The 20142-nt window shown below is 46.8% G+C and overlaps 1 protein-coding gene across 1 annotated transcript; it reads left to right on the top strand.

The window, feature by feature from the left end:
* Positions 1-17867: 17867 nt before the first annotated feature.
* LOC147960363 (F-box/FBD/LRR-repeat protein At1g16930-like) lies at positions 17868-18749 on the top strand. Its single transcript, XM_087533295.1, has 2 exons — positions 17868-18332; positions 18582-18749. The coding sequence occupies exons 1-2, from the start codon at positions 17868-17870 to the stop codon at positions 18747-18749; spliced, it is 633 nt and encodes a 210-aa protein (XP_087389421.1).
* The last annotated feature ends 1393 nt before the right edge of the window (positions 18750-20142 follow it).

Genomic DNA, 20142 nt, shown 5'->3' with positions numbered 1-20142 from the left:
CGGAGGGGATGGAAGCGGCGATCGTGCTCCCTCTCGATCCGAGGAGTAAGAAGAGGGATGTCATTCGGATCTCATCGGCGATCTCCCCGACGCCGTCCTAGGTGAGATCATCTCTCGTCTTCCCATCAAGGATGGCATCCGTACTCGAATCCTCGCACGTCGCTGGCGTCCTTTGTGGCCCATCGCTCCTCTGAATCTCGACTGCCGCGAGATCTTTGACTCTCGTCTTTTTAACGATGGTGAAAAAGTTCATATCGATACCATATCTCATCTGTGCGCCTTCACCAAGGAGCCCGTTCGCAAATGCTATTCCGGAACGCGCCTCTGTCGAAATCCTGTTGTCAGTCTTCCAGAATCCATTCTGTGCGGCCATGCTGGCTTAGTTAGCCGCCTCTCTATTCCGGCGTGCTACCTACAGTGCAGGCCCTCCACCATTGATGCCTGGCTTCGATGCTAGAATTTGAACAATATCCAGGTTCTTGAGTTTTACTACCTCTTCCCAGAATTTCCGACGCAAGAGGTAACTCTATTGGATCTATGCACTTCAACTACGCCCTCGGCACTGGAGTCTGTGTTTCGGTTTTCCTCCTCTCTCCACACCCTCGGCTTTGCTCTTTGCCAAATAGCAGACAATTATGTAGGGACGCTTAAGCTACCACTGGTGAAAAGAATCTCGCTTGTGGCTGTTGATATATCAGACGCGTCGCTGCAAAGCATAATCCACTCTAGTTGCCCTGCACTTGAGTCTCTCCTGCTTGTTTGCAATAGAGGAGGTCATCGTGTCACAATAAACTCGTCTAACCTTGTAAGCATTGGCATTTGTTGTCCACACGGGGAACTCATTGTTGAGGATGCCCCTTCGCTTCGACGATTGATTGTTGATTGTCTGGTTGACGACTGTTCGATAACCGTTGTCTCTGCACCTAAACTGGAGACGTTGGGTGAATTCGTGTTTGTGTCTCCCTCAAAGTGTCTTGAGGTACCGACTTTACTTAATACTGGAACAGAGCTGTACTTGTTCCGATGTTTGTTCTATTAATTTGATGGTCTATGTTGTATTTTTCATGCAGAGTCAGGACTTGGAGGTAACCGCTGTCTCTGCGTCTGAACCGTATCCATGTCGTCTGCCGTGTCTTGAGGTATTGAGTTTTTATGATACTTCCAGCTTAACTTTATTTGTGAGGAAACAAGTTTTATTTCATCCAACCTTTATGGTATTAGTTTTGTGATCCATCTTCTGTTAATTTTCATCAAGGGTTTGAAGGCAGTCAGTCTAACAACAATGCGTCAATCTGTCAAGACCTTGCTTATCTACATGTATTATAAGGTGGACACCATCGTTGAATTGCTGCAATGCTTTCCAAAACTGGAGAACTTGTTTGTCGAGGTGATGATCTTCAGAAATTTGCATTCTGTAGTACTCGTTCCTTTTTGAAATGCTTGTCTTAATTTTGACTGAATTGATGCACCCATATCTACACATGATTTATTGTTGTATACATCCATATATAGACAAGTCTATGTCTAACTTCTTGTTACGGAGGTGGTAGAACTAATTGTTGAATTTGGTTTTTTGATGGTCTGTATCTCTTTTTATAGACGCTAAGTATTTTCAACCTATCATTTATATTTTAGGGATCGTTGATTTCTCGTGGTGAAAAAAACAAATGGCGTTGTAAGTACCGGTAGTTTCTCAAACATCACGACGTTTGTGTGAAGACAGTATCGCTGGAAGATTATGTTCGCTCTGGGAGTTACGCTGAATTTGTGATGTTCTTTGTTCTTAGTGCAAAGGATTTGGAGACCATGACCATTAAGTTTACCTCCCCTCCCACAGAGTTCACGGGAGTATTTTACGAAAAGCAACAAAGGGTTCTGGAGTGGCATAGAAGGGCTTCTAAACGTGCACGTCTTAGATTATCATCAAGTTGCAGCCATGCGCGTCCGCATTTAAGAAAGAGGAGTCTTGAATACCTGGATTTGACGGTTCCGTTCAGGTGTGGATGCTGAAATCAGGCCTTGTGTTAGTTGTCCAGGTGTATGGAGTTATTTGTTGTTGCGTTCTTTTGAGCTTGGGTTTTATGTAAACTTTACCAGACAACTGTTGTAGTCTTTGCACCGTGTGTAGGCTTGTCTGTTTTTGTGTTGCGTGCAGTCATGAAGGAAATGTGTGGTTTTGCGGCTTTGTATGACCGAAGGACCGTAAAATGCTGTGGCACCAAGGTTAAGATACATAAAGTAGATTTAATGTTTCAGTGGAGAGATGCACGCTGCATGTGTAAGCGTGCTGTGTTGTATGTACGACGGTGCCTGTCTTATAAATGTACCTGTCATGCACACAATGGATGTACAACCATGCCTGTGTTGCAGGTAGAGCTGCATGATGGTTGACTTGCATGGTGCCTGTCTTATATATGGTGATGGGTGCCTTGCACTGATGGAGCTGCATTTGAGCCGCTGCACTATTTCTGGTCCTCATACTATGGTTATAAAAAACGGCTTGTAAGTTTATTTGGTGTAGTTTTAGAAACAAAGCAAACGTAAGCATAACAAATTTTGCTTGTTTAGGTATTTTTATTACTCAGCTGCGACACAGGCGAGATGAAAAGAGATGAAAGCATATAGAGCCACCACAACGGTGAACCAAACCTTTTTTGTGGGGCGTTATGTAGTGCTTATGGTTACCGCACAACCGAGTTTCTACTCAACAGGCCACACCGAAATGCGTCTCGAGGATTCTAGCCGTGACACTGCAGACTCACAACCATGCTTTTGACCTTGTCCTGGCATTGTGATTTTCGTTCTCTGCTTGAATAACATGCCTTTCACAGCCACCCTACTGTGCGCGTAGAAAAGGAGCAACACCAGCTGATAAAGTGTTTTTTCTACTACTAGATGTGTGGCCCTCGTTGCATGACTTTCATGCGTTTGAAAGTGGCTCGTTGGTACAGAACCGTGGTTGCAGAGAGTTCTTGCCCGTGCTTTTAAGGACAGTGTCTCTTGGGTCGGTCATTGATTGCCTCACAAAGTAAATAGTGAGGGTTTACATCTGAATCCAATTCTGTTATGTTTCTGTAGTAAGCGCACGAACGTGACTCTGCCTAATACTCAAGTATGCCTCCATGGGCTTCTCGTTCGTGTCTCTCCGTCTAAACAAGTCGACGGAATCATTCGGAAAACAGACACAAGCGAACATGACTCTATATAATACCACATGATGCCTTTGTGGATTTGATGCCCGTGTCTATGACCCTTATCACTAAACTATAGAAAGTCACAAACCCACATAACCGTGGCTGCAGAGACTTTATCAAGAAAGAAGCGTGACGCAATTCAGTACGGAACCGTGTCCGTATGGACTTCACGTCTGTGCTTTTAAATACAAGGAAATAAGCTTTTAAAATCAGTGTCTCTCATATAGGCAATTGTGTGCTTCACAGAGTAAACCCTCGTGGCTGTGCATAAGACAAAGGTTTAGTTCCGTGGGCTAGACGCCCGTGCATCTTCGTCTGATCGAGTCTCAAAGGCGAGCATGACTCTGTGTAATACCATCGACCATGCGCAATAAACACATGATTGTGATCTTGCCTATTACTAAAGTATGCCTTCATGGGCTGCTCGTCCATGCTTCTCCATCTGAACGAGTCGACTGAATCATTCGGAGCACAAACACAAGTGAACATGACTCTATTTAATAACACACAATGCCTTTGTGGATTTGATGCCCGTGGCTGTGACCCTAATGACTGAAACACTGAAACACAAAGAGTGCAAGACTATGCTTTTTTAAAAAACGCGCAACAGTGGTGACATCTGCAATTATGTCCCTGCAATGTGCCTAACCGTACCTCGTGTGCATAACCGTGCTTGCGATGCGTGTCCAACCGTGTGCCTTCACGCGGTGCTTCTATGATGCAAAGATTTCAAACACAACGGGTCACGGTTGTGTTTGCGTTTCTGTTTTACAAATGCATATAGTGCCTGGCAGTAGGTTTCCTGCGTTTCCTATGAAAGAATTACGTCTTTATGTGCTACTGAAGCACATGGAATCACGGGTGTGCCTGTGTGGCATGTAGAACAGTGCGCGTCGTATCACTTCATGGCCGTTGTGTGGTTCATGGCAAACCGTGCGTTTGCCATGGTCGTGCCTGTGTGACATGTAGAACAGTGCGTCTCGAATCACTTTTCTACGAAGTCATGACCGTCTGTGTGTTTGCTGACAAACCGCGCTTCACTGAATCATTCGGAACACAAACGCTAGCACAAGCGAGCATGACTATATATAATACCACACGATGCCTTTGCGAATTTGACGCCCTTTCCTATGACCCTTATCACTGAAACAGAGAAAGTCACAAGTGTACATAGCCGTGGCTGCAGAGACTTGAAGCCCTTTTAGTTAATGAAATGTACGGCATGAGCAAAAGACCGTTTAGCCATCGACCGAAATACCGAGTTCACTGTTGGCAAGGTTACAGATTGAGCAAAAAAGGTACGTGCATTGTTTTAGCACACCTACGTAAATTCCAAACCGGAAAGTGGCAGGAACATCTCACTCCAGCACTGTTTTTAGCACTTACAAGTGAATGGATCCTTTAAATCCAGGTGCTCAACACATGCGTGCCTTAGACCCAAGTTCCCGTGGTTGCAACTTGGCGACAACCTAAGGCAAGCATGTTTAGAAGCCTTTTTGTCCCACTGAAGCACATCTTGTTGCTGTTTGTAGAATTCTTCCGTGAAGTGTTCCTGAAGAAGAAACTTGATCCTCATAGTCTGCAACTGTGCTGCGTTGAGAACAAAGAATGTTGCAAATCGAATGCTTTTGTCACATTGAACATAGCTTTCCAGCGTCAGTGACTTCAAACGAACGTCATGATGGTGCTTGCAAGAACAGTCGTTTGCAAGACTTTCTTCATTAGAGGCTATTTCCTAAATAAACATGAATATTTGAAATGGTTAAGCTCGATAAAGAGTGATTCTGCTGGGAGAGCAAGTGAAGGAATAAGTCTATAACCTCTGTTGTAATAAAAGTTTTCTTTTTAGTTTTGTCCTAATACTGGTCCATGACTATATACACCTTTGTCCATTACATACAAATGTATGTGACGTTTTCCTTTTGTTGAATGGAGTTCTGCACCATGCATGGTATGTGTTTTAGAATTTGTGTGAGAAGCATCACCTCGATATACAAGTTTTCCAAGCTTCGGAAGTGTTCCACCAAGGAAAAGACTGCGTGAAGGTCATAATCCATGATGATAGACAACGTCTTGATAGAATGAACCGCTGTGGATGTGCTGACTGTCGGCAAACACTTCATGTAGAATAAAACATAATATTAGTAGAGTAAAGGTTGAATTGCATGGAACTTCTTCGTACCAATGAATGGAGGTGAAAGTATTGTTGAAAGTCAGTACCTGAATAATTATACGGTCATTTGTGATGCAGGATTCAAAAAAAATTAGATAATTTGCCCATGACCTGTAGTTTAGGTGCAGAGGTGATAACTATCCGCAACTTTTTGCAATCACCATCACAAAGCAACCGTTGAAGTGACGAGGCATCTTCTATAACAATTTTCCCATAGTAACCAGAAATGCCGATGCTTATAAGGTTAGGTGAGTTTATTCTGATGGAATGGTGCCTGACTGTCCAAACAAGTAGCAGAGACTCAAGTGTAGGAGACGTAGAGCTGATGATGCTTTGTAATGAGACGTCTGATACATAAACATCTACTAGCGAGAGTCGCCTGAGCAGTGGTAGTTTAAGTACCCATACATAATTGTCTGGTAACTTGCAAAGAGCAAAGGCGATGGTTTGGAGAGAGGAGGAAATCTGAGGGTTTAATGCTGGTGGTGATGGCATGAGCAAAGGGCACGATAATGGCCCTATGTCATGTTGTCTCAAGCATGGTGGGAATAGGTAGTAAAACTCGAGCACCTGGAGATTGTTCATTCTTGGGGATCGAAGCCAGTCGTCGACCGTGGAGTGCCTGCAGTCGAGGTAGGACGCCAGAATGCAGAGGCGGCGAGCTGCACTGTGACGCCCGGAGAGGATGGCCTCTGGAAGGTACGAATCATCATAGGAATTATCTTCACCGACATGTTCTCCTCTAAAAAAAGTTCCAGTGTATGTTACGCGGACGAGTTCCTCTGGTGTGGCGGAGTTCGCGGTGACCAACTCGAAATGTACTTGATCTAGAGGGTTAAAAAGACGTGGGACAGGGATCTCACGGCAGTCCAGATTCAGAGGAGCGGCACGCCAAACAGGGCGCCACCGACGTGCGAGGATTTGAGTGCGAGCGCCTTCCTTAGTGGACAGACGGGATATGATCTTACCGAGGATACCGTCCGGTAGGTCGTTGATGCGGTCGGGACCACACCGCTCTTCTTGATCCTCGGATCTGGTAGGTGCACCCTCGCCGTTTCCAACCGCTACCGCCAAACCACCAGAGGAAGGCATCGCTGGTGGTGCGAGCCTCGCCCTCTTGGTGCTCGGGGCACCGGAGTTGACCTCCATCTCCGTCTCCATTGCTAGGATCGCGCCGCCTGCGAGCGCCGCTTTATGTGGCGTGGATCTGGACAGTCCAAGAAAGAGGGTGTGGCTAGGGTTTCGAGACGCCATCCGTCCGCCTTAAATAGCCGGAGCCTGGCCTCGGGCGTCGAGCCAGACCAGGGTCACCGGAGGAGACGTCCGTCGGACCCTTGGGTTTCCGTGGCGGTGCCACGTGGCGTTCACACCCGAATACGTGGAGACGCCCGCCGAAACGTTGTGTTTCCGCAATCAACGGACGAATGTGGCTCCACACAAAACACAAGCATGCCTCCATCGCCATCCCGACCGTGCCTGTCCTGGTAACATAGTCAACGGATGCATTTGGAACACAAAGAGACACCAAGGTGACTCTGGATAATTACACATCATGCGTTTGTTAGTTTGACAACCGTGCCTATGACCTGAAACACTGACACACAAAAAGTCGTCTTCGTGCGTAAAGGATCGTGACGCTACTAAACATACAAAGTCGCCTTTCGTGCATTTGAGTTAAAAATCTTACAATGAAAAAAATTGTAACAAGGACAGTCACCCGATTCTACTAGGTTTCCGTAATAAACGCACAAACGTGGCTCCGGGTAGGAACGAACCATGCCTCAGTGGGCTGGACGTCCGTGCCTCTCCTTTTGACCGAGTCCACCGACTCATTCGGAACACGATCAGAAAACCTTTGTGCGTGACTCTATATAATAGCACGCCATGCCTTCAAGGGATGTATGCCCGTGCTTGTGACCCTTGACACTGAAACACATATAGCCACGAACGTCGACGTCTTTATCAAGAAAGAAGCGTGACGCAACTCGGTACTGAACCGTGTCTGTATGGACTTAACGTCTATGCTTTTAAATACAAGGAAATGAGCTTTTAAAATTAGCGTCTCTCATATAGGCAATTCCGTGCCTCACAGAGTAAACGCCCGTGGCTGTGCGTAAGACAAAGGTTCAGTTCCGTGGGCTAGACGGTCGTGCATCTCCGTCTGGTTGAGTCTCATAGGCGAGCATGACTCTATGTAATATCATCGACCATGCGCAATAAACGCATGATTGTTACCCTGCCTAATACTAAAGTATGCCACCATGGCCTTCTAGTCCGTGCCTCTCCGTCTGAACGAGTCATCTGAATCATTCGGAACACAAACACAAGAGAACATGACTCTATATAATAGCACACGATGCCTTTGTGGATTTGACGCCTGTGCCTGTGACCCTAGTGACTGAAACACAGAGAGTCACAAACGTACATAACCGTGGCTGCAGAGAGTGCTAGCCCATGCCTTCGTGGGCGTCACGTGCGTGCCTCTCTTTCCTACTGAGTCCACCGTGCTTCCGGCGTCGAACAAATTCTTCTAGTGATTGTGTGCCGTAAATAATTACAACACTGAGGGGCACGTCCGTTCCTGGTCTGCGTGTGCAACAGTGCATTTTGTACCTTGAAAGTCGTGGTTTTATTTAATGTTTCAAGCACCCATCTACCATTGACTTGCTACATGTAGTACTTAACCCGGGCCCTCCTGTCAGAAAGAAAAATAGAAGAAGTAATTAATCTAGACCTCTCCACTCCTCGTCATGGGTATTTAAGTCGTTTCGTGGATGGACAGGCTAGTCCATTTCTCCAGATCCACCGTCTGTCCAGATCCACGCCACATATAGCGGCGCTCGCAGGCGGCGCAATCCCAGCAATGGAGACGGAGATGGAGGTCTACTTCGGTGCCCCGAGCACCAAGAGGGCGAGGCTCGCGCCACCGGCGACGCCTTCCTCTGGTGGTTTGGCGGTAGCGGCTAGAAGCGGCGAGGGTGCGCCTACCGGATCCGAGGATCAAGAAGAGCAGTCTGGTCCCGACCGCATCAGCGACCTCCCGGACGCCATCCTCGGTGAGGTGATCTCCCGTCTGTCCACTAAGGAAGGTGTTCGCACTCAAATCCTCGCACGTCGATGGCGTCCTTTATGGCGCACCGCTCCTCTGAATCTTGACTGCAATGAGATCCCTGTCGGTCGTCTTTTTAAGCCCCTAGAAACAGTTCATATCGACGTATTGTCCATGCTTCCCAGTAAGGATGTCATTCGCATTAGATATTTTGGAACTCGGTGTAGTTTTCAACCTGACGTTGATGGTTCGTGCCTTCTCGAAGCCATCCTCTCCGGTCATGGGGGCATAGTTCATCGTCTCACCTTTTGCACTATACTCTTTACTTGCATTCCTTGCAGTGCCGAAGTTTCATGTCACGCGACCTTTTATCCAGCTAATTTTATGATATGTGCTTGTCGTAGGCTTTGTCTGTAGTCAGCCTATCAATGGCGGTTCAATCTGTGAAGACCCTACTTATCCACATGTCATTAAATCTGAACAAGGTTGTTGCCTTGATGTGATGATTTCCTAGCCTAGAGAACCTGTTTATCGAGGTAACGATTTCCAGACACATTGAAAGCACATACAACACAACGTACTATATTCGAGGCCTCTATCTCCCTTTGTAGTCCTCGAGTATTCTCACTCTTTATGCATTTTCAGGGAGGAGTATGCCGCGAGGAAGGTGTAACAAATAAGTGGCGCCACAAGCACCGGGTGTTTCTCAAACAGCATGACATTCGCCTAAAGACAGTAACACTGGAAAAATATGTCCACTGCAACAAAAACATTGAATTTGCAAAGTTCTTTGTTCGGAACGCAAAGGAGTTAGAGACTATGAGGCTCAAGTTTCTCTCCCCCCAGACAACATCACTGAAGGATTTTATGAACATCAAGAAGAGGTGCTTCAATGGGGCAACAAGGCTTCTAGACGTGCTCGTCTTATATTGTCAGGGTATTGTAGGCATATGAACTTGGATTTAAAAGTACACATCTGGACAAACAAGTGTCCAATCATGGATTTGCCGGATCCATTGACCTGTGGATGTTGAAAACGGTTATCTGGCTGTCAGAGATAGGTGTTGTTGCGTGCTTTCCAGTTTGGACTTCGAGCTTGTACTTTATCCATTGTCTGTAAGGTTGTCAGGAACTTGTTTTTGTGATCTTCAGCCGTGAAGCAACTTACAAGCTCAAAAAACTATCAAGTTTTCATGTTTTTGTGCACCGTCTGTATGTTTGGATTTCCTTTTGTGAATAGAGAGAGCGACTAAAATCATCTGGAATACGCAGTCACGTGTGATGTTACGGCCGTGCCTCTCCAAATAACTCGTTAGCTGAAGTATTTTACAATACAGAGGCGGGCGTGCCTCTTGCACCTGTAAGACTGTGCGTCTGTTATCACTGCACGACACTTCCTTTGTGCATGTCCGTGACTCTGTAGTGAACGTTTTGGGTGGACACACGCTTCCCACTCTAGAACATAGTGTCTTGTAGAAACATGACAGTGCTGTTTCTGCAAATCGAGACGTGCTTGTCGTGGAACCGCTGTGCTTGTGCTTTGCTTAAAATCGTCACCATCCATCTTCTTCTACTCTGATCCAAGTATCTGGCCATCAGAGCAAGCGCGAGACGGTGAGAGATCGGCCATGGAGGCGATTCAGGCGACCACCGCACGTCTTATCGAGGTGTTCAGGGAGAGCAACCCGCAGCCCAACGCGCTGCAGCGCCTCTAGGGGCTACTGATGTCTGCCACGGCGCGTTCCTTCTTCGACGTCAGCTTCGCCGCCTGGCTCAAGGGTGCACTGGAAGACTTCATTCACAAGTTCAGCTTCGCCAACAGCAAGGTGAAGGACCTGACTGCTTGCCTCCATTCCATGCGTCGCCTCCGTAAAGGCCGAGCCTCTGCCTCGGCTTCCGTGACCCGGCTCGCCGGCCTCCATGGGAATGATCTCTTTCGCGCGCTGATGGCCCTGCAGCTCCCAGTTGGCACGCCGCTGGAGGAACACCTGGAGGTTGCTCTCGCTGCGCAGAGCCTCATCATGCATGATGACATCAACAAGTTCAGCCAGATCTACGGATAGATTGTTTACGAGGACAGCTGCAGCGCCGTCCACGAGTCGAGCATGGCGGCCTACTTCGACCACAGGCAAACTTTGGTGAAGCTCGTTCAGGAGCACATCCACCTCGCCGACGCTGCCCCCACTTCTCGTCCAACCTCTGGACCATCAAGGGCACAAGCCCGGGCGCCTTGATTAGGTCCTTGCCTTGGCTCTCCGTTCATTTGCTGCAAGCCACATCCCACATGCTTGGAGGCAAGTTCTATATATTTATGCTAGCTTCTACTACTTTTGAGTTTCCAGTGACCCAGTTGATCTATCATGATCAGGACTTCTATTTATCGTGTGTGCTCTGCTATAAATTTGACTCTAATATTGTATGCCTGTCGTTAATTTCCATTATTAATTAATACCATCGGTCGTTTAGTATTACCAACTTAGTTTATCTCTTGTAGTCCACTTTTTATGCATCTCTCTATATGCGTGCGCATGTATAACCTGTTTCATTTGTGGTGATGCTAATCTACATGCCTCCTCGTCCCTCTTGTACCTGTAAGACTATGCGTTTGTTATCACAACACGACACTTCCTCTGTGTATGTCCATGACCCTGTGGTGAACGTTTGGGTGGAAACATGGTGCACAGCCTAGAACATAGCGTCCTGTAGAATCACGACAGTGCTGTTTCTGCAAATTGAGACGTGCTTGTCGTGGAACCACTGTGCTTGTGCTTTGTTTAAAAGCGTGCTGTCGCTATCTTTTAAATACAAGGAAATATATATATATAGCCACGAACGTCTACGCCTTTTATATCGAATAATATTCGTAACATCAAGAAAGAAGGATGATGCAACTTAATACGGAACCGTGTCCATAGGGAGTTCACGTCCGTGCTTTTAAGTACAAGGAAATAAGATTTTAAAAACAGCGCCCCTCGCATAGGCCATTCCGTGCCTCACAGAGAAAACGCCTAAGGGTGGGCGTAAGACAAAGGTTCAAAAACAGCGTCTCTCTGGTCTGCTACTCATTGCCTCACAAAGTAAACATCGAGTGTTCATATCAGAACCCAGTTATGTTTGGTTTGCACAATAAACGCATGAACGTGACTCTCTCTAATACTAAAGTATGCCTCGATGGGCTTCTTACCCATGCCTCTCCATCTAAACGAGTCGACGGAATCATTCGGAAAACAGACACAAGCGAACATGACTCTATATAATACCACATGATGCCTTTGTGTAAGACAAAGGTTTGGCTCTATGGGCCAAACGCCTGTGCATCTCCGTCTGATAGAGTCACGGTCTAGCGCGAGTCTATGTAATAATACTACCGACCATGCCTTTGAGCGCTTCATGCCCGTGCCTGTGTCCAGCTTGAGCTTGTCATAACGTATGTGTCGTACTGAAGGTCGAGCTTCGCCTTCTCCTTCTCATCCATAGGATTGATGGAAGTCAAATAAAGCAACAACACCAAGCATCCAACAACAAGTCAAGACAATTCCAAGTTGAAGGAAGTCTCAAATAACCGCTGGGGCAACAGCAAAACAAGCCCGAAACATAACAAGTTCATTTCACAGCGATACACGGCCTATTTACTGAACCTAGATATATATAGATAGATAGGTATGGTAATACACAACAAGTACTTGGAAACAAGAGCTAACATACCAAGTTCATTTCACATCGAAACTTGGCCCAGCCAGTTCTAAATGACGTTGATGGTGATCATCATCCTCAAGTCACGGCGACGGGTGTTCGCAATAGTGAGTAGGATGCCCTGACCTACCCGAAGATTCTTGCCATGAAGGAACTTCTTCCACCCCGCCCGGTTGAAGACATTGCGACTGTCCGTGTCCACTGCATAGGCACAGGTGGTGATGGAGCCCGTTCTGGTAAGGCGTAGTCTAGTAGCCATGTCTTCTTCATGCGTCTCGATGCCACAACTAATAGATAACCTCTTAGGTAATTTCTGAAAACAGTTGGTATGATATATGAGCACGTCATGTGCAATTATCAGCAAATCATACACTTGAGGACACATATATCATTGGATTCAACACTGAGCATATATATCATCACATCACTACACTAGACGCTAATCATCAAATTACTACAGTAATTAAGCATATCATTAGTTTACTACGTAAATTAACCATATCATCGCATATTACTAAACTACATAAGGATATATCATAGTACTACAACATGCATATCATATCAACTAGTAAACTTATTAAGCATGCATATCATGTAATTACCACAGTAAGTAACATACCATGAGATGCTGTTTAACATTCGTCCTTGTGAGGCGTGTCACGAATGGCATCCCAACGTAGTCTTCACATAGCGGAAGCATGTCCCAGAGGTTGCATGTTTCATCGCCGCTCAACCTCAGTCTTTGGGCATAGAGTGCTTCATCAAGTGGGTTCTCATCATCATATGAATCCTCACCATCGTCCTCCTCATGAACTTCATCCTCACTATCGGAAATCAAATTCAGATAGATAACAGAAATCCTGGGCCTTTCTGCTCTGAAGAAGAAGCTGATCAATTCACCCCCACTAAGATGCAAGCGGGCGATGAAACGATCCCATTCATCTCCTCCAATCTGGGTTATCGTTCGCCCCTTATCGACCTGCATAGTGTACGCCCCCAAGAGCGTCGAAGGTCACGGTGTCTCCGACGAGCTCATTGAATGCCAATCTCACATTGCATGGAACGATCTGTGCAAGATAAAAACAAATAACAAACACAATGCATTAGTGGAAATAGCAATAAAAAATAAAATTAATGAACCATCGGAAGGTTCATATAAATTGTTACCGCTGCAAAAACAAAAGTAGGCTGGAAGTAGATGCCGAACATTGTGGCAGTACAAAGGCCGGTCCGGCAACGTGACTTGCACAGTCGACATGGTGCTTCCTCCATTCTAAAAAGAACATATTGAACTCTAAGTTGAATTGTACGCTACCATAGTACAATACACGGTGCTTCCTCTCTTTTCCCTGGTACGGCTCAGATCCTACACTACGACATCCATCAATCTAACAAAGAACCATCATATCTATCAACAAATCATCTACCACATGTATCAAATAAAATTTCTGCATTAGATCCGCGCCCGGAGGGAGATGCATGCGGTTTGGGAAGGGAATAAGATTCGCGAGGGGGATGAGGGGAGATCTCACCTACTTGCCGGAGTTGGCGGCGGCCGCACAGATCAGACGGCGAAGAGATGCGTTGTCGGGAGCTGGCGGCGACATCGCTTGTCGAGAAGGGGAAGAAGAAGTTGAAAATGATGTGGAGTACTAGGTGCACTTAGCCAAATGTGGTACATGTGGTGGCGCGTTTGTGTGGATGACGAGGGGACCCCACGTGTCGGTACCCATAGAAAAAATTGGCATTTCCAACTGCCTCACGGGGATTCGAACCAATTCGGCTGATGTAGTGTGTTCAGCCGAACCAATTTGCCTTTCCTTAAGACATTTATCCAGACACAGACACACAAAAAAAGCATGCACCGAGGCTGTGCTCCATGTGTGGCATAAGTGGTCTAGTGAAGCTGCAACTAGGGCCAATGTTGATATATGTTGTTATTAGCTAGGGTACCAACACTATTTATTGAGGAGACGCCCGTCAGACGACTGGGTTTACTGAGCAACGACATGTGGCGTTCATAGCCGAATCTGAGGACACGCCCATTGAACCGTTGGGTTTTCCCAATAAAGGCACGAATGTCATGCAATGAAAACAATTCTAACAAGGACAGTCGCCCGAATCTATTAGGTTTCCATAATAAATGCACAAACGTGACTCCGAGTAAGAACAAACTATGCCTCCGAGGGCTTGATGTCCATGCCTCTCCTTTTGACCTATCCCACCGACTCATTCAGAATACAATCAGAAAACCCTTGTGCGTGACTCTATATAATAGCACGCCATGCCTTTGAGGGCTGTATGCCTGTGCTTGTGACCCTTGACACTGAAACACTGACAGCCAGGAACCTCGACGCCTTTATCAAGAAAGAAGCATGACACAATTCAGTATGGAACGGTGTCTGTATGGACTGCACGTCCGTGCTCTTAAATACAAGGAAATAAGCTTTTAAAAACAGCGTTTCTCTTATAGGCTAATCTGTGCCTCGCAGAGTAAACGTCTGTGGCTGTGCATAAGACAAAGGTTCATCTCCATGGGCTAAACACACATGCATCTTCGTCTGATAGAGTCGCAGGCTAGCGTGACTCTATGTAATACCACCGACCATGCCTTTGAGCGCTTCGTGCCCGTGCCTGTGACCCGAAACACTGAATCAAGGATGAGGCGGCCGCTGCGGGTTTCCGCTATAAACGCACGAACGTGATCCCATGTAAAGCATAACCATGCCTGTCTGGGCTTCATGGCGGTGCCTGTGCTCGTGGACAGTTCAACAGATTCATTTGGAACACGTAGACAAACTAACGTGATTCTACACAATGGCAAACCGTGACTTTCTGGGACTCACGACCGTGCGAGCAATATACCAGACCAGCGTCTCTCGAATAATCCATTCCGTGCCTCACAGAGTAAACAGTGGGTGTTCTCATCTGAACCAATTCCACTGGGTCTCCGCAATTAAAGAACGAACGTGGCTGTGCGTAAGACAAAGCTTTTCCTTTGTGGGCTTAACGACCGTGATTCTTCATCTGATCGAGTGGACGGAATCATTCGGAACACAAAGACAGGCGAGCGTGACTATATATAATACAATACCATGCCTTTGAGGACTGTACGCCCATGCCTGTGAACCTTAACACTGTGACACATACAACAACAAACCTCCACGCTTCTATGGAATAATATACGTAACATCAAGAAAAAAGCGTGACCCAACTCAGTACGCAATTGTGTCCTTAGAGAGTTCATATCTTGTGAACTTTTATCAACAAGAGTTCATGTCCGTAATACCACCGACCATGCCTTTGAGCGTTTTATGCTCGTGCCTATGCCCCTTAACACTAAACGCCCGTGCGTCTCCGTCTGATAGAGTCACAGGCTAGCATGACTCTATGTAATACCACCGACTATGCCTTCCTGTAACCCGAAACACTGAAACAAAGAAAGGCAGGAATGTCCGTGCCTTCATGTGTGCACAAGACATGACTCTAGTTGGTTCAAAAACTTTGGCTGCAGAGACTTCACGTCCGTGCTTTTAAAAACAATGTCTCTATAACTGGCCATTACGTTAATGTTCATCTGTACCCATAAACTTGGAATGAACGTGACCCAAGAAAGTAAAACACATTTGTTATCAAAGTTACTGACGGCATGAGGTAACGGAAGACAAAATAAGAAACTTTTAGTGCACTACTTAACAGCTTCAGATACGAGGACCCGGGTCGCTGCTCTCTACTTAGTCTGGCGAGACTTCTTTTTTGGTTGCTCGGCGCGAAGTTCCTCGATCTGTTTCTTCATAACATATGATTCCAGCTTCAGCTTATCGCGCTGATGTTCGAGCTGCGCCTTCTCATGCATCAGAAGTGCAATGCCGGCTTTGTTCTCTTCGTCCAACTTCGTGGATATCTTCAGGAAGTCTTCCACAGTATTGAACAGGTTCTTCAGCTGGTCAAAGGAGAAGATGTCAGATTGATGGCAAGACGCACCCTCATCAACATTAGGATGAATCTCACCACAATGATCCATGTTTCACAACTAAATCAAGTAGCCAAAAGAAAGAAAAAACGAATGAAGCCGAAGCAGAGCGAACTCACAGATGAGGAACCCTCACCAGCCGAGATCTTCTCCTACGACTGGACATGGCGCTCTGGAGGAGTCTCCTTCTGCACAGCCGTGGCTGAGAGTGTTAGGATAGAGAACAACAAGAGGAGTGGATGGCCTGGAGGCAGACAAAAGGACGAAGGGGATGTGGCTAGGGTTTCGAGACTCTGTCTGGCTTATTCACGTTTCACAACTAAACCAAGTAGCCGAAGGAAAGAAAAAACGAATGAAGCGGAAGTAGAGTGAACTTACAGATGAGGAGCCCTCGTCAGCCTGGATCTCCTGCAGTGTCTGGACACTGGGTTCCGCAGTAGTCTCCTCCTGACCAGCCATGGCGGAGAGGGTCAGGATAGAGAGCACCAAGAGGAATGAATGGCCTGGCGGCGGGCAGAGGATGGAAGAGTGTGTGGCTAGGGTTTTTAAACTCCGTCCGTCCGCCATAAATAGCCGGAGCCTGGCCTCGGGCGACGAGCCAGAGCGGCGTCACCGGAGGAGACGTCCATCGGACCCTTGGGTTTCCGTGGCGGCACCACGTGGAGTTCACACCCGAGTAGGTGGAGACGCCCGTTGAAACGTTGTGTTTCCGCAATCAACGCATGAACGTGGCTCCGCGTAAAACACAAGCATGCCTCCCTCGACATCCGACCGTGCCTGTCCTGGTAATATAGTCAACGGATGCATTTGGAACACAAAGAGACACGAAGGTGACTCTGGATAATGACATGACATGCGTTTGTGGGCTTGACAACTGTGCCTGTGACCTGAAACACTGACACGTGTAAAGGACAGTGACGCTACTAAACATATAAAGTCGCCTTCGTGCATTTGTGGGCTTGACAACCGTGCCTGTGACCTGAAACACTGACACACAGAAAGTCATCTTCATGCATTTGAGTTAAAATAATACAACAAAAACAATTCTACCAAGGACAGTCGCCCGAATCTATTAGGTTTCCGTAATAAACGCACAAACGTGACTTCGAGTAAGAACAAACTATGCCTCTGAGAGCTTGACGTGCATGCCTCTCCTTTTGACCGAGCCGACAGACTCATTCGGAATACAATCATAAAACCTTTGTGCGTGACTCTATATAATAGCACGCCATGCCTTTGCGGGCTGTACGCACGTGCATCTTCGTCTGATAGAGTCACAGGCTAGTGTGACTCTATGTAATACCACCGACCATGCCTTTGAACGCTTCATGCCCGTGCCTATGACCGGAAACACTCAATCAAGGATGAGGCAGCTACCGCGGGTTTCCGCTATAAACGCACAAACGTGACCCCACGTAAAACGCAAGCATTCCTGTCGAGGCCGCCATACCGCGCATCTCCTGGTGATAGAGTCAACGAAATGATTTTGAATGGACCCCTGCACTCTTCTCCCCTTCCCTCCCGTCCCCAGTTATGTTTCGACGACCGTCTCTTCATACCTCGGGAGTGAACGCCACGTGGCGCCGCTCCGGAAACCCAAGGGTCCGATGGGTGACCCCTCCGGCGACGTCGCTCTGGCTCGTCGCCCAAGGCCAGGCTCCGGCTATTTAAGGCGAACGGACGGTGTCTCGAAACCCTAGCCACACCCTTTTCCTTGGGCTTTTCAGATCCACGCCACATTAAGCGGCGCTCACAGGCAACGCGATCACATCAATGAAGACGGAGATGGAGATCCACTCCGGTGCGCCATGCACCAAGAGGACGAAGCTCGCGCCACCGGCGACAACGTCCTCTGGTGGTTTGGCGGTAGCCGCTGGAAGTGGCGAGGGTGCGCCTACCAGATCCGAGGATCAGAAAGAGCAGTCTGGTCCGGACCGCATCAGCGACCTCCCGGACGCCATCCTCGACGAGGTCATCTCCCGTCTCTCCACTAGGGAGGGCATCCGCACTCGGATGCTCGCACGTCGTTGGCATCCTGTTTGGCTGACCGCTCCTATGAATCTTGACTGCCGTGAGATCCTTGTCGCTCGTCTTTTTAACGCCCTAGAAACAGTTCATGTCGAGATGATCAGTAGGGTCTCTGCCTACATCGAGGAGCTTGCTCGTATACGATACATCGGAACTTGGCATCAGGGAAAAACAGTTCCTGGTGATGGTTCTTGCCTTCCAGAGTCCATCCTCTCCAGCCATGTGGGCGCAGTTCTCCGCCTTTGTATACCGACATGCTACCTCCAATGCAGACCCTCTACTGTCCATGCCTGGCTTGAGTCCCCTAGATTGAACAATCTCCAGGTGCTTGAGTTTTACTACCTGTTTCCACGATTTGTGAAAGAAACTGTCAAACTATCGCACACATGCTCTTCATCTACGCCCTCACTACCGAAGTCCGTCTTTCGGTTTTCCTGTTCTCTGCGCACTGTGAGCTTTGCATGTTGCCAGATACCAGACCATTATATAGAGGTACTTGAACTACCACTGGTCAAGAGACTTTCGCTTGTTGAGGTTGATATATCAGACTTCTCGTTGCAAAGCATGATCAACTCTAGTTGCCCTGCACTCGAGTGCCTGCTGCTTGTTTGCAATAGAGAAAGGCACCGGATCAAATAAATTCCCCTAACCTTGTAAGCATCGGCATCCATGATGAGATAGGAAAATTCATCATCGAGGATGCCCCCTCACTTCAAAGGTTGATCCATGATGTCCAGAGCAATAACATGGAGGTATTCATCGTCTCTGCACCCAAACTGGAGACATTGGGCAAATTCAGGATCTCACTTGACTCCACATGTCTTATGGTACTGACATTTCACAACAATTCCAGCTGCATTTCCTTGAGAAAGTAGTTTCATGTCATCCAACCTTTTGTTCTAATAATTTTATGTTTTATTTTTCCATGTTATGTGAAGGATTTGGCGACGGCCAGCCTATCTACAATGCGGCAATCTGTCAAAACCTTGTTTTTGGACATGACTTATCAAGTGGTCCTGGTCATTCACTTGCTTAAGTGCCTTCCAAATCTGGAGAACTTGTTTGTTCAGGTGATGATTCTCACGCCCAATGAAAAGGTCATACCGTGCATAGTGCAGCACTCCTTGCATCTCAAAAAGCTTATCTTACATTTTGTTTGCAATGTACGCACCCTATGTCTAGGCATGTTTTTTTTTATTATTATTATACATACATCCGTATCTAGGGAAATGCTCGACAAACTGATTGGGACGGGGGTCATGGAATTTATCATTCATTTTGTCCTTCCATAGATCTTGAGTATCTTTCAACCTTTATGTGTTTTCAGGGAGGAAACGTTCCTGATGGTGCAAGAAATTTTTGGCGTCGCAAGCACCGTGCGTTTCTCAAAGAACACATCATTCATTTAAAAACAGTAATGCTGGAAGATTATGAAAATAGCAGGAAGAATATTGAGTCTGTGAGGTTCTTTATTCTGAATGCAACGGATCTAGAGACCATGAGGATTAAGTTTTGCTTTCCCTCAGACTTCACGCAAGAATTTTACGAACAACAACAGAAGTTGTTCCTGTGGGAGAATAAAGTTTCCAAACGCGCCCATCTCAAGTTATCAGCATGCTGCAATCATCTGTGCTTGGATTTGAAACACAGGCATGTTGAATGCCCTGATTTGTCAGATCCGTTCACTTGTGCCTGCTGGACACAGGGCTGTAGTTAGTTCGTCAAGCTAGTACAGTTAGATGTTGGTGCACAAATCTGATTCTGTGTTATGTCTAAACATGGCTGAAGCCTTTTGCACCGTTTTGTAAGCTTGTTATAACAATGCTTTTGTGCTATGCACCCGCTGTTCTGAAAATTTGATAGTTTTATGTCACTATCGTGATGCTACAAAAACATTTGGAAGAGAAGAGGCACTGCCTTGCCTGTTCTGCAAGGAACGTGCATCTAGTGCATGTAAACCAGTGTGTCTGCAGTGACCATACGATGTTGCCTCCTTTCGTGGCAGACTGTACATGCACATGGCCGTGGCTCT

Source organism: Triticum urartu, chromosome 7A, assembly GCF_056163025.1.
Source record: "Triticum urartu cultivar PI428250 chromosome 7A, HENAU_Tu73, whole genome shotgun sequence".
Taxonomy (NCBI): domain Eukaryota; kingdom Viridiplantae; phylum Streptophyta; class Magnoliopsida; order Poales; family Poaceae; genus Triticum; species Triticum urartu.
This window is presented reverse-complemented; position numbering and strand designations above follow the sequence as displayed.

Bases quoted from the DNA above. Each gene is read 5' to 3' on its own strand.
- LOC147960363 (XM_087533295.1), top strand. From the start codon at position 17,868: ATGGAGATCCACTCCGGTGCGCCATGCACCAAGAGGACGAAGCTCGCG. The intron at 18,333-18,581 runs GTGGGCGCAGTT...GCATGTTGCCAG, and splicing joins AGTCCATCCTCTCCAGCCAT to ATACCAGACCATTATATAGA.